Source organism: Amblyraja radiata, chromosome 2 (assembly GCF_010909765.2).
Source record: "Amblyraja radiata isolate CabotCenter1 chromosome 2, sAmbRad1.1.pri, whole genome shotgun sequence".
NCBI classification, from domain to species: domain Eukaryota; kingdom Metazoa; phylum Chordata; class Chondrichthyes; order Rajiformes; family Rajidae; genus Amblyraja; species Amblyraja radiata.
The window spans coordinates 4,041,472-4,053,731 of NC_045957.1; the positions used below are offsets into that span (position 1 = coordinate 4,041,472).

At 46.6% G+C, this 12,260-nt stretch overlaps 1 protein-coding gene across 4 annotated transcripts in view; it reads right to left on the minus strand.

Moving 5' to 3' along the window:
* The window catches only part of dlec1 (DLEC1 cilia and flagella associated protein), a 164,492-nt gene that overhangs the window by 98,377 nt on the left and 53,855 nt on the right, over positions 1 to 12,260 (minus strand). For all 4 annotated transcript variants that reach the window (XM_033040742.1, XM_033040735.1, XM_033040762.1 and 1 more), the window contains 3 exons: positions 11,813 to 11,903; positions 2,831 to 2,993; positions 1,028 to 1,220 (listed from right to left, as the gene is read on the minus strand). In XM_033040742.1, coding sequence (XP_032896633.1) covers positions 1,028 to 1,220; positions 2,831 to 2,993; positions 11,813 to 11,903 — 447 coding nt within the window. The remainder of the gene's footprint in view (positions 1 to 1,027; positions 1,221 to 2,830; positions 2,994 to 11,812; positions 11,904 to 12,260) is intronic.

A 12,260-nucleotide genomic window follows, 5' to 3' on the forward strand; every position in this document is an offset into this window, starting at 1 on the left:
TTTCAAGAGAGAGCTAGATAGGGCTCTTAAAAATAGCGGAGTCAGGGGATATTGGGAGAAGGCAGGAATGGGGTACTGATTGGGGATGATCAGCCATGATCACATTGAATGGGCCTACTCCTGCACCAAATGGCCTACTCCTGCACCTATTGTCTATTGTCCATTGTCTATTTTTTAAGAGGCTTTTGGACAGGCACGTGGATATGAAGGGATTGGAGGGATTTGGATCATGTACAGGAAGAGGGGATTCATTTATATTGGCATCATGTTTGGCGCAGACATTGTGGGCTGAAGGACCTGTTCCTGTGCTGTAGTTTTCTATTTAGAAACAAGGAACTGTAGGTGCTGGTTTTAAAAAAAAAACACAGCATGTTGGAGGAAACATAGAAACATAGAAAATAGGTGCAGTAGGAAGCCATTCGGCCCTTCGAGCCAGCACCGCCATTCATTGTGATCATGGCTGATCGTCACCTATCAATAACCCATGCCTGCCTTCTCCCCATATCCCTTGACTCCACTAGCCCCTTCTCAACTCAGCAGGAACTCAGCAGGTCAGGCAGCATCCTTAGAGAAAATGGATAGGTGACATTTCAAGTCGGGAGCTTCTTCAGACTGATTGTGGAGGGTGGGAAGAAAGCTGGGAGAGAGGTGGGGCAGGACAAAGCTGGGCAGGTAATAGATGAACACAGGTGAGGGGGATTTGTGGGATGAAGGGACTGTGCTCACCTATTTCCTGTCACACCTTGTCCTGCACGGACAAAGTATGACAGGTAATTGGTGAACAGAGCCTCTTCTAGCTTTCTTCTACCCACCCCCATCCCCTTCTGCAATCAGTCTGAAGAAGGGTCCCGACCCGAAACGTCACCTCTATCCATGTACTCCAGGAATGCTACCTGACCTGCTGAGTTACTCCAGCGCTTTGTGTCTGTATTTTTCCATGTTCAATGCTCTAAGACAGGTATTACTATCGGAAATGTCGACATGGCAATTTTTGGAAATGTTGGAATTAAATGCAAACGCTTCTCACCTCTTGCGGGAAATAAGTGAGAATGAACTCGTGATCCTGGTGAGGTTCCATCACACCGTTCTCTGGGCAGACGTGGAAGGCCGTTTTCAAGTCTTGATCGTAATCCAGGTTGGGGTATTCAATGGACTCTCCAGGAATAGCGCACACCAGATTAGGCTTAAGCGCTTGCCAACAAAAGGGAAGATCTATGTGTCTGCAAGTAAAGGATAAATTATTGTATCTACAAACTCTTCATGTAAGCAGGCACCACTGCCATTGAGTCCCGACCCAAACCAGCATCTATACGTCCTCCACAGATGCTGCCTGACCTGTTAAGTTAAATCAACACTTTATTTCGTTTTTACGTTTAGTTTTAGAGATACATGTCGGAAACAGATCTTTCAGCCCACTGAGTCCACACCGACCAGCGATCTCCGTACACTAACATTATCCTACACACACCAGGGACAATTTTTACACTTACCAATCCAATTAACCTACAAACCTGTACGTCTTTGGAGTGTGGGAGGAAACCGGAGCACCCGGAGAAAACCCATGCAGGTCACGGGGAGAGCGTACAAACTCCATACTAACAGCACCCATAGTCAGGATCGAAGCCAGGTCTCGGGCACTGCAAGGCAGGAACTCTACTGCTGCGCCACCAGTTATGTTTTGCTCTTCCTTGTTTCTCGAAAACTCCTATTATGCTGTGAGATGAGTTAGTAATACCAAATTACCTGATTACTAACAAATCCTGGGGCAATGATCTTAGGAAACCCACCCATACCTAGCAAGATAAGCAAACTTCACAGTATTCCTATCCATTCAAACAATATCTGTTTTCATGGGCCAATATGTCAAGCTTCTCCTATCTAAGGTTAGAGTAGATCAGTGGGCTGTTTTTTACAGTACAGGAGGCTGTATTCACAATCATAATCATCCATCATGGAAATAGGCCCTTCAGCCCAACTTGCCCATGTCGACCAAGATGCCCCATCTACATTAGTCCTACATGCCTGCATTTGGCCCATATCTCTCTAAACCTTTTCCTATCCATTTACCCATCCAAAGGTCTTTCTAAAGTAAATGTAACATATCTTTTAAATATTGTTTTAGTATCTGCCTCAACAACCTCCTTTAGACTTTAGAGATACAGCGCGGAAACAGGCCCTTCGGTCCACCGAGTCACACAGAAACAAGGAACTGCAGCTGCTAGTTTACAAAAAGGACACAAAGTGCTGGAGTAACTCAGCGGGTCAGGCAGCATCTCTGGAGAACATGATTTTGAGCTGAGATCCTTCTTCAACCCTCCTTATCCTGCCTATCTTATTTCATGTTCATATTCACAAGTTATAGGAGCAGAATTAGGCCATTTGGCCCATCGAGTCTACTCCGCCATTCAATCATGGCTGATCTATCTTTCCCTCTCAACTCTATTTCCCTGCCTTTCTCCCCGAAGCCCCTGACACCCTGACAAATCAAGAATTTGTCAATCTCCACCTTTAACATATGCGTCTTGACAGTGAATTCCACAGATTCACCACCCTGTAGCTACATAGGTTTGAGACATCACACTCGACACTACTGGGCTTCGACACTCTCAGTCCTGAAGCAGGGTTTTGACACAAATCGTCGACTATTCCTTTCGCTCCACAGATGCTACCTGACCCACTGAGTTTACATTGTGTTGCTTTGTCCCCAGCATCTGCAGCCTCTTGTGTCTCAATTTCTCCCTTGTTGCCTCAGCCACAAAGTCCCCAGAGGTACATGGAGCAGTGGGCGTCACCTGACCCACTTCGTACTGAGGAGAACCGTTGTACTTACGTAGCATTGCGGATGGTGATCACCTTTTGGGAGCATACGTGTGGGTTTGTTGCCTCAAAGCGGACAAAGTGCTCTGCTGTAACGTCTCTGCACTCGCCTAGGTTGGCCGTGCTCTCTGCACCACTGACCGACATGAAATGCAAAGCAACCTGCTGGCCAGACCCTGTGGAGGCAAAGGAAATGAAGCAGAGAGGAAGGCTGATGGAAATGCCCCACTCCCACCCGGCAGAAGATGCCTGCAGCCCCGCAGCAGCCCGCAAATCATAAGCTCATAAGTTCTAGGAGCAGAATTAGGCCATTCGGCCCTTCAAGTCTACTCCGCCATTCAATCGTGGCTGATCTATCTTTCCCTCACAACCTAATTCTCCTGCCTTCTCCCCATAACCCCTGACACCCGTACAAATCAAGAACATGTCAATCTCCGCCTTAAAAACATCCATTGACTTGGCCTCCAATGCAGTCCGTGGCAATGATTTCCACTCTTTGACTAAAACAATTCCTCCTCATCTCCTTTCTTAAGGTACGTCCTTTTATTCTGAGGTTATTGCCTCTGGTCCTATTCTCTCCCACCAGTAGAAACATCCTCTCCACATCCACTCCATCCAGGCCTTATGGAAGTGTTGTCCATAAATCCACCCCCAACCATTCGGCCCATCTCCCAGATGCTAGCCCATATGTAAGGGTTGTCCATAAGTCAGGTATTCATACCCCATGGACATGTAACCTTAGGATGCAACACTGAACTTTGTGGAAACCACTGATCACACACACACACACCTCCTGTCCGAATAACACCTTCAGGCTAGGTGGATATGGATTGTTTGCCTTGGTTAATCATTAGAGATACTGGGCTTGATCATGTTATTCACCAGATAGCAGCTCTGTGGGGAATGCTAACTAGTTGAATGAATTGAATTGAATACATTTTATTAGCCGAGTATGTATACATACAAGGAATGTGCCTTGGTGCTTTGCTCGCAAGTAACAACACGATATATAGTAGGCAATTAAAAATAAAACATTATAATTTAAACTTTTGAAGAATTAAATTAAATACCAGAGCACAAGGAGGCTACAGACTTTTGGTTGTTGAGTAGAGCTACTGCTCGTGGATAAAAGCTGTTTTTATGTCTGGCTGTGGCGGCTTTGACAGTCACCTTCCAGAGGGAAGTGTTTCAAAGAGTTTGTGGCCAGAGTGAGAGGGGTCAGAGATGATCTTGCCCGCCCACTTCCTGGCCCTTGCAGTGTACAGTTCATCAATGGAGGGAAGGTTGCAGCCAATAACCTTCTCAGCTGATCGGACGATTCGCTGCAGCCTCCGGATGTCGTGTTTGGTGGCTGAGCCAAACCAGACCATGATGGAGAATGTGAGGACAGACTCTACGATGGCCGTATAGAATTGGACCATCATTGCCTGTGGCAGATTGTGCTTCCTCAGCTGCTGCAGGAAGTACATCCTCTGTTGGGCCTTTTTGACTATGGAGTCGATGGTAGCCCCCCATTTAAGGTCCTTGGAGATGATGGTTCCCAGGAACTTAAATTACTCCACAGATGTGACTGTGGTGTTGTTGATGGTGAGTGGGGTGAGGGGAGTGGGAGCTCTCCTAAAGTCTACTATCAATTCCATCGTCATAAGAGCATTGAGCTCCAGATTGTTGCAATGTCTTTGAGGGCCAGTTTTGAGGGCCTTGGAGGAATATAAAAGAAGTAAGAAGGAACCCAACCAAGGGCTCAGGAGAACTAAAAAGGGTCATAAAATGTAATTGGCGAGTAATTTAGTTTAGTTCAGCAAGTTTAGGTTAGAGATATAGCGTTGAACCAGGCCCTTCGGCCCACCGTGTTCATGCCAACCAGCAATCACCTGCACAATAGTTCTATCGTAGACACTTTACAGAAGCCAATTAACCTACAAACCTGCATGTCCTTGGAATGTGGGAGGAAACCGGAGCACCTGAAGAAAACCCACGCAGTCACAGCGAGAATGTGCAAACTCCACACAGACAGGATCAAACCCTTGTTTGGGATGGTTGAGAGAGGAGGGGTGGTCAACACCGAATTGAAGGTATTATATTTGAATGCACATAACATAAGGAACAAAGTGGACGAGCTTGGAGCACAGCTGGAAATTGGCAGGTATGATGTTGTAGGCGTTAGGGAGACATGGCTGCAAGAGAATCAGAACTGAGAGCTGAATACTCAAGGCTACACATCCTATCGCTAGGACAGACAGGTGGGCAGAGGGGGTGGGGTAGTACTGCTGGTAATGAATTAAATTCAGTCCTTAGCAAAGGGTGACAAAGGATCAGAAGATGTAGAGTAACTGTAGGTAGAGCTGCAAAACTGCACAGGTAAAACAACTCGAATGGGAATTATTTACAGGCCCCCAAACAGTAGCCAGGATATTGGGTACAAGTTGCATCAGGATATATAATTGGCGTGGAGGAAAGGCAATGCTACGGTGGTTATGGGAGATTTCAATATGCAGGTAGACTGGGAAAATCAGGCTGGTACTGGACCACAAGAGAGAGAATTTGTAGAGTGCCTCCGGGATGTTTCTTAGAGCAGCTTGCAGTGGAGCATACCAGGGATAAGGCAATTCTAGATTTAGCGTTGTGCAATAAACCAGAATTAACAAAGATAACTTGAGGTAAGGAACCACTCGGAGGCAGTGAACACAATATAAGATTTAACCTACAATCTGAAAGGGAGAAGGTGAAATCGGATGTGTGGGTATTACAGCTGAGCAAAGGGGACTACCAAGGCAAGAGGCAGGAGCTAGCAAAGATTGATTGGAAAGGGACTTTAGTAGGGATGGCGGTGAAGCAGCAATGGCAGGAATGTCTGCGGATAATTCGGAAGGAGCAGGATCATTTCATTCCAAAGAGGAAGAAAGATTCCAGGGGGAGAATAAGACGACCATGGCTGACAAGGGAGGTCACGGACAACATAAGAGCAAAACAGAAGGCATATAACTTGGCAAAGATTCAAGCTGTAGAAATTCAGTAGAGCAAAGTGTGGAGTCATGCATTTTGGTGATAGGAATGAAGGTGTAGATTATTTTATAAATGGAGAGAGAATCCGGAAATTGGTGGTGCAAAGGGACTTGGGAGCGCTGGTGCAGGACACCCAAAAAGTTAATTTGCAAGTCGAATTGGTAGTCAGGAAGGCAAATTCAATGCTAAAATTTATATCAAGAGGACTGGAATACAAAGACAGAGACGTAATGCTGAAGCTCTACAAGGCGCTGGTCAGGCCGCATTTGGAATATCGTGAGCAGTTCTGGGCACCATATCTGAGGCAGGATGTGCTGGCTCTGGAGAGGGTGCAGAGGAGGTTTACAAGAATGATTCCAGGAATGAGTGGGTTAGCATAAGATGAGCGTTTGACAGCACTGGGCCTCTACTCGCTGGAGTTTAGAAGGTTGAGGGGGGACCTCATTGGAACTTACAGAATAATGAAAGGCATAGATAGAGTGGATGTGGAAAGGATGTTTCCACTGGTGGGAGAGGCTCGGACCAGAGGTCATAGACTCAGAATTAAACGGGGTGAAAGGAGGTGAGGAGGACTTCTTTGGTCACAGGGTAGTTAATCCGTGGAACTCATTGCCACAGAGGGCTGTGGAGGCCATCAGTGGATATTTATAAGGCTGAGATAGACAAATTCTTGATTAGCACGGGTGTCAAGGTTTATGGGGAGAAGCTGGGAAAATGGGATTAGGAGGCAGAGATCAGCCATGATTGAATGGTGGAGTAGACTCGATGGACCGAATGGCCTAATTCTACTTCTATAACTTGTGAACTTGTCTCTGGTGCTATAAGCCAGCGACTCTACCGCTGCGCCACTGTGCTGCCCTAGAATTAAGGACAATTTCAAGGCGTTTCATACATACATTGAAAACACGTGGGTAACTTGGACAAGAATATAATATTTTGAGAGGCATTGCATATAAAATTATGAGAGGCACAGATAGAGTAGGCAGTCCAAATCTTTTACACAGCGTGGAAAATACCAATACTAGAGGGCACAGCTTTACGGTGAGAGGGGCATCATTTGAAGAAGATGTTTTTTTTCCACAGGGAGTGGTGGGAGGCTGGAATGCACTTCAGGCAGATATGATTGTAACATTTAAGAGACTTTGGGATAGGTGCACCCAAAAGCAGGGAATGGAGGGATGTGCGGCAGATAAAAGTTGGTCTTGTGATTATGTGTAAGAAGGAACTGCAGATTCGGGTTTAAAACGAAGGTAGACATGCAATGCTGGAGTAACTCAGCGAGATAGGCAGCATTTCTGGAAAGAAGGAATGGGTGACGTTTCGGGTCGAGACCCTTCTGCAGACTTGTTCTTGGGATATGTTCGGCACAGGCGTTATGGGCCAAGCGGCTTGTTTGTGTGCTGGTACACAAAATTGCTGGAGGAACTCAGCGGGTGCAGCAGCATCTATGGAGCGAAGGAAATAGGCGACGTTTCGGGCCAAAACCCTTCTTCGTTTGTTTGTGTGCTGTATGTTCTACGTTCTAAGAACAATGGGTGGCACGGTGGCACAGCGGTAGAGTTGCTGCCTCACAGCGCCAGAGACCCGGGTTCCATCCTGACTACAGGTGCTGTCTGTACGGAGTTTGTATGTTCTCCCTGTGACCGCGAGGGATTTCTCCGGGTGCTCTGGTTTCCTCCCTCACTGCAGACAAAGTTCTAGGAGTAGAATTAGGCCATTCGGTCCATCAAGTCTACTCCACCATTCAATCTTAACTGATCACTGCCTCCTAATCCCATTTTCTTGCCTTCTCCCTATAACCCTTGACACCCGTTCTAATCAATAATTTGTCTATCTCTGCCTTAAAAAATATCTGCTGACTTGGCCTCCACAGCCCTCTGTGGCAATGAGTTCCACAGATTCACTACCCTCTGACTAAAGAAGTTCCTCCTCACCTCCTTTTTAAAAGAGCGCCCTATAATTCTGAGGCTATGACCTCTGGTCCTAGAATCTCCCACCAGTGGAAACATCCTTTCCACATCCACTCTATGCCTTTCATTATTCTGTAGGTTTCAATGAGGTCCCCACTCAACCTTCTAAACTCCAGCGGGTACAGGCCCAGTGCCGTCAAACGCTCATCATATGCCAACCCACTCATTCCTGGATTCATTCTTGTAAACCTGCTCTGGACCCTCTCCAGAGCCAGCACATCCTTCCTCAGATATGGGGCCAAAATTTGGTCACAGTACTCCAAATACGGCCTGACCAGCGCCTTATAGAGCCTCAGCATTACATCTCTTTTGTATTCAGTCCTCTTGATACACAGTAAATGCTAGCATTGAATTTGCCTTCCTTACCACCGACTTTTGGGAGTCCTGCACCAGCACTCCCAAGTCCCTTTGCACCTCCGATTTCTGGATTCTCTCTTCATTTACACAATAATCTACGCCTTTATTCCAATCACCAAAATGCATGACTGCGCACTTTGATCTACTGATTTTCATCTGCCACTTCTCTGCCCACTCTCCTAACCTGTCCAAGTCCTTATGCAGAGTCCTTGCTTCCTCCACACTGCCTGCCCCTCCACCTATCTTAACATCATAGTCATAGAGTCAGAGAGTGATACAGTGTGGAAACAGGCCCTTCGGCACAACTTGCCCACACCGGCCACCAATGTCCCAGCTACACTAGTCCCACCTGCCTGCGCTTGGCCCATCTCCCTCCAAACCTGTCCTATCCATGTACCTGTCTAACTGTTTCTTAAACGTTGGGATAGTCCCTGCCTCAAGCATGTCCTCTGGCAACTTATTCCATACATCCACCACCCTTTGTGGGAAAAAGTTACCACTCAGATTCCTATTAAATCTTTTCCCCTTCACCTTGAACCTATGTCCTCTGGTCCTCGGTTCCCCTACACTGGGCAAAAGACTCTGTGCCTCTACCCGATCTATTTCTCTCATGATTTTGTACACAATGATTTTATACATCTGCAAATTTGGCCACAAAGCCTTCAATCCCATTATCCAAATCATTAATATACAACGGAAGTGGCTCCAACACCAACCCTTGCGGAACTCCGCTAGTCACTGGCCAACCTGGTCAATGTTAGTATCTTTCCTTTAATGCCGTGGGTTCTCATTTTTCCGAGTAGCATGACGTGTGGCACCTTATCGAAGGCCTTCTGAAAATCTAGATGAACAATATCTGCAGCCTCTGTCTGTCTGTCTGTCCTGCCATTAACTTCCTCAAAGTACTCCAGCAGATTCGTCAGGCAAGATCATCCCTTCACAAAGCCATGCTGACTTTGGCCTATTTAATCATGAACTTCTATGTATTGCGTAACCGCATCCTTTATAATGGACTCTGAAATCCTACCAACCACTAGTGTCAGGCTAACCGGCCTATAGTTTCCGCTCTTCTGTTGTGCTCCCTTCTTGAACAGCGGGGTGATATTTACAATATTCCAATATTCAGGAACCACTACCAACTCTAGTGCTTCTTGAAGTATCACAACTAATGCCACCACAATCTCTGAGGCCACCTCCTTCAGAACCCTGGGGCGCAGTCCATCCGGTCCAGGTGAGCTTTCCATTTTCCTCGCACCTTCTCCTTAGCAATCACTACTCCACTAACTTCCACTCCCTGATACGCTACGATTGCAGGAACATTCAGACGCTCAGACAAGACGTTCAGGTTTGCAGGAGATGTCGGAGATGTCCTCGTTCTTCAGGGAACGGGGGTTCCTCTCTTCCATCATAGATGAGGCCCTCACTAGGGTCTCCTCGATATCCCGCAGTTCTGCTCTTGCTCCCCCTTCCCCCCAGTCATAACAGGGACAGAGTTCCCCTAGTCCTCACCTTCCAACCCATCAGCCGTCGCATACAGCATATAATCCTCTGACATTTTCGCCACATCCAATGGGATATCCCCACTTGCCACATCTTCCCATCTCCACCCCTTTCCTCTTTGAGCAGAGACCGTTCCCTCCGCAACTCTCTGGTCAACTGTTCCCTTCCCACCCAAACCACATCCACCTGAGGTACCTTCCCCTGTAACCGCAGGAGATGCAACACCTGTCTCCATACGCCCCCCCTCGATTCCGTTCAAGGATCCCGACGGTCTTTTCAGGTGAGGCAGAGGTTCACTTGCACCTCCTCCAACCTCATCTACTGTATCCGCTGTTCCAGGTGCGGACTCCTATACAGACCCAGCGCAGGCTCGGCGATCGTTTCGCTGAGCACCTCCGCTCAGTTCGCTGAAACCTAACTGATCTCCCATTTGCTAAACACTTTAACTCTCCTCCCATTCCCACACTGACCCTTCTGTCCTGGGCCTCCTCCATTGTCAGTGTGAGGCCCAGCACAAATTGGAGGAACAGCACCTCATATTTCACTTGGGCAGCTTACACCCCAGTGGCATGAACATTGACTTCTCTAACTTCAAATAGCCCTTGCTTTCGCTCTCTCTCCATCCCCTCCCCCTTCCCAGTTCTCCCACCAGTCTTACTGTCTCCGACTAGATTCTATCTCTGCTTGCTTTGTTGTTACCCTCTTCCAACAATGATGTATTCTACCTTTTCCTTGATCTCCATTCCCTTTGCCCTATTTTCACACTCCACTTCCTTATCTATGTATCTCGCTCTCCCCTGACATCTGTCTGAAGAAGGGTCTCGACCTGAAACATCACCCATTCCTTCTCTCCATAGATGCTGCCTGTCCCGCTGAGTTACTCCAGCATTTTGTGTCTATCTTCTAGCTCATCCCATTCTTCCGACGACCTTTCATAATCTAATTCATCCTTCCATACATCATAGAATCTCACCTTCTCCTCCACATGAGGCATATACATAAAACATACACATCACAGTACATCACAGCACCCAGTGTTTGTAACAGACGTGATGCCAAATTAAACTAATTTCACCTGTCAGTACATGATCCATATCCCTCTATTCCCTGCATTTCCATGTGCCTATCTAAAAATGCCAACCACTATTGAATCTGCCTGGCATTGCGTTCCAGGGCCACACTAATCCCTGTGTAAAATACATGCCCCACATACCTCCATTGAACTTTCCTCCTTGCATCTTGTAGCTATGCCCTCTAGTGGGCATGTACGGTAATAATAACAGTCAGTACAGTGAACCTGGGGAAAAGGCTCTGACTGTCTACCCCATCTATGCCTCTCATATACTTCCATCGTGTCCCCCCTCAGCCTCCCACTTTCCAGAGAAAACAATCCTAGTCTATCCAACCTCTCCCTGTCTGTGAAACCCTCTAACCCAGGCATCATCCTGGTGAACCTCCTCTGCACCCTCTCCAAAGCCTCCACATCGTTCCTGTAATGGGGCGACCAGAACTGCGCACAATAGTCCAAATGAGGCCTGACCAAAGTTTTGTAAAGCTGCAACATGACTTCCTGACTCTTATATATCGCCGAGCTCACTTTTCTATAGACTGCCAAGAGTTTATTTCTATTACTTCTCAGGATGCTAGAACTATTACCAACATTAGCTTTCCTTGTCATCCACGATTGTCCCCGAGAAGCTGGTAGCAGGAGGCAACTTACTCCTTTCGAAAACTGCACACATTTTAACTGATTCTCGCAACAAACTTAAGGGCCTGTCCCACTTTCACGACCTAATTCACGACCTTTTTTACTCGTGGACATTTTTCATGGCTAGAAAAACGCCCTGACCTACTTGATGCCACAAGTACCTAGGACTAGCATCACAACCCACCTACGACCTACCTACGATCTCCTACGACCTCCTATGACCTCTTGACGACCATGCTGCGAGTATGAGTCAAGGGCAAACGCGGCAGAGGTCGTGAATTAGGTCGTGAAAGTGGGACAGGCCCTTTAATGTAATCTTAGCCAAATATTTCACAGATCTTGCAAGAATTAAGTTAAAGGAGGTGTTAAACGACCCTATTATGATTAAATGCCAGGATACCTATGCTTGTTCTTGATTCCGCTACCTTGGAAAAATAGGTCTTAATTTTGTTACCTGTTAGTACAAAGTCTTTCACGTGGCAGTTGTCACAAACCATTGTAACAGTTTGAGAGAATGTTCCTGGAGTAGGTGGAAGGAAAGCAACCTACAAATTGGGAAAGGTAGATAAATCAACATTTTCCAACGTTCAACAGAAATTAAAACATCCATCTTTTCAACAAACGTCCCATCTTTTTAACAAACGTCCAGAAAATTGAACATGTATTCAATAGACAATAGACAATAGACAATAGATAATAGGTGCAGCCTGCTACAGGAAAGCTGTTGTAAAACTGTAAAGAGCGCAGAGAAGTTTTACGATAATGTTTCCAGGATTTGAGGGCCTGAGCTGTTGGGAGAAGTTGAGCAGGCTAGAACTTTATTCCATGGAGCGCAGGAGGTTGATAAAGGTGTATAAATTTGTGAGTGGTACAGACAGGGTGAATGCATGGAATCATGAACC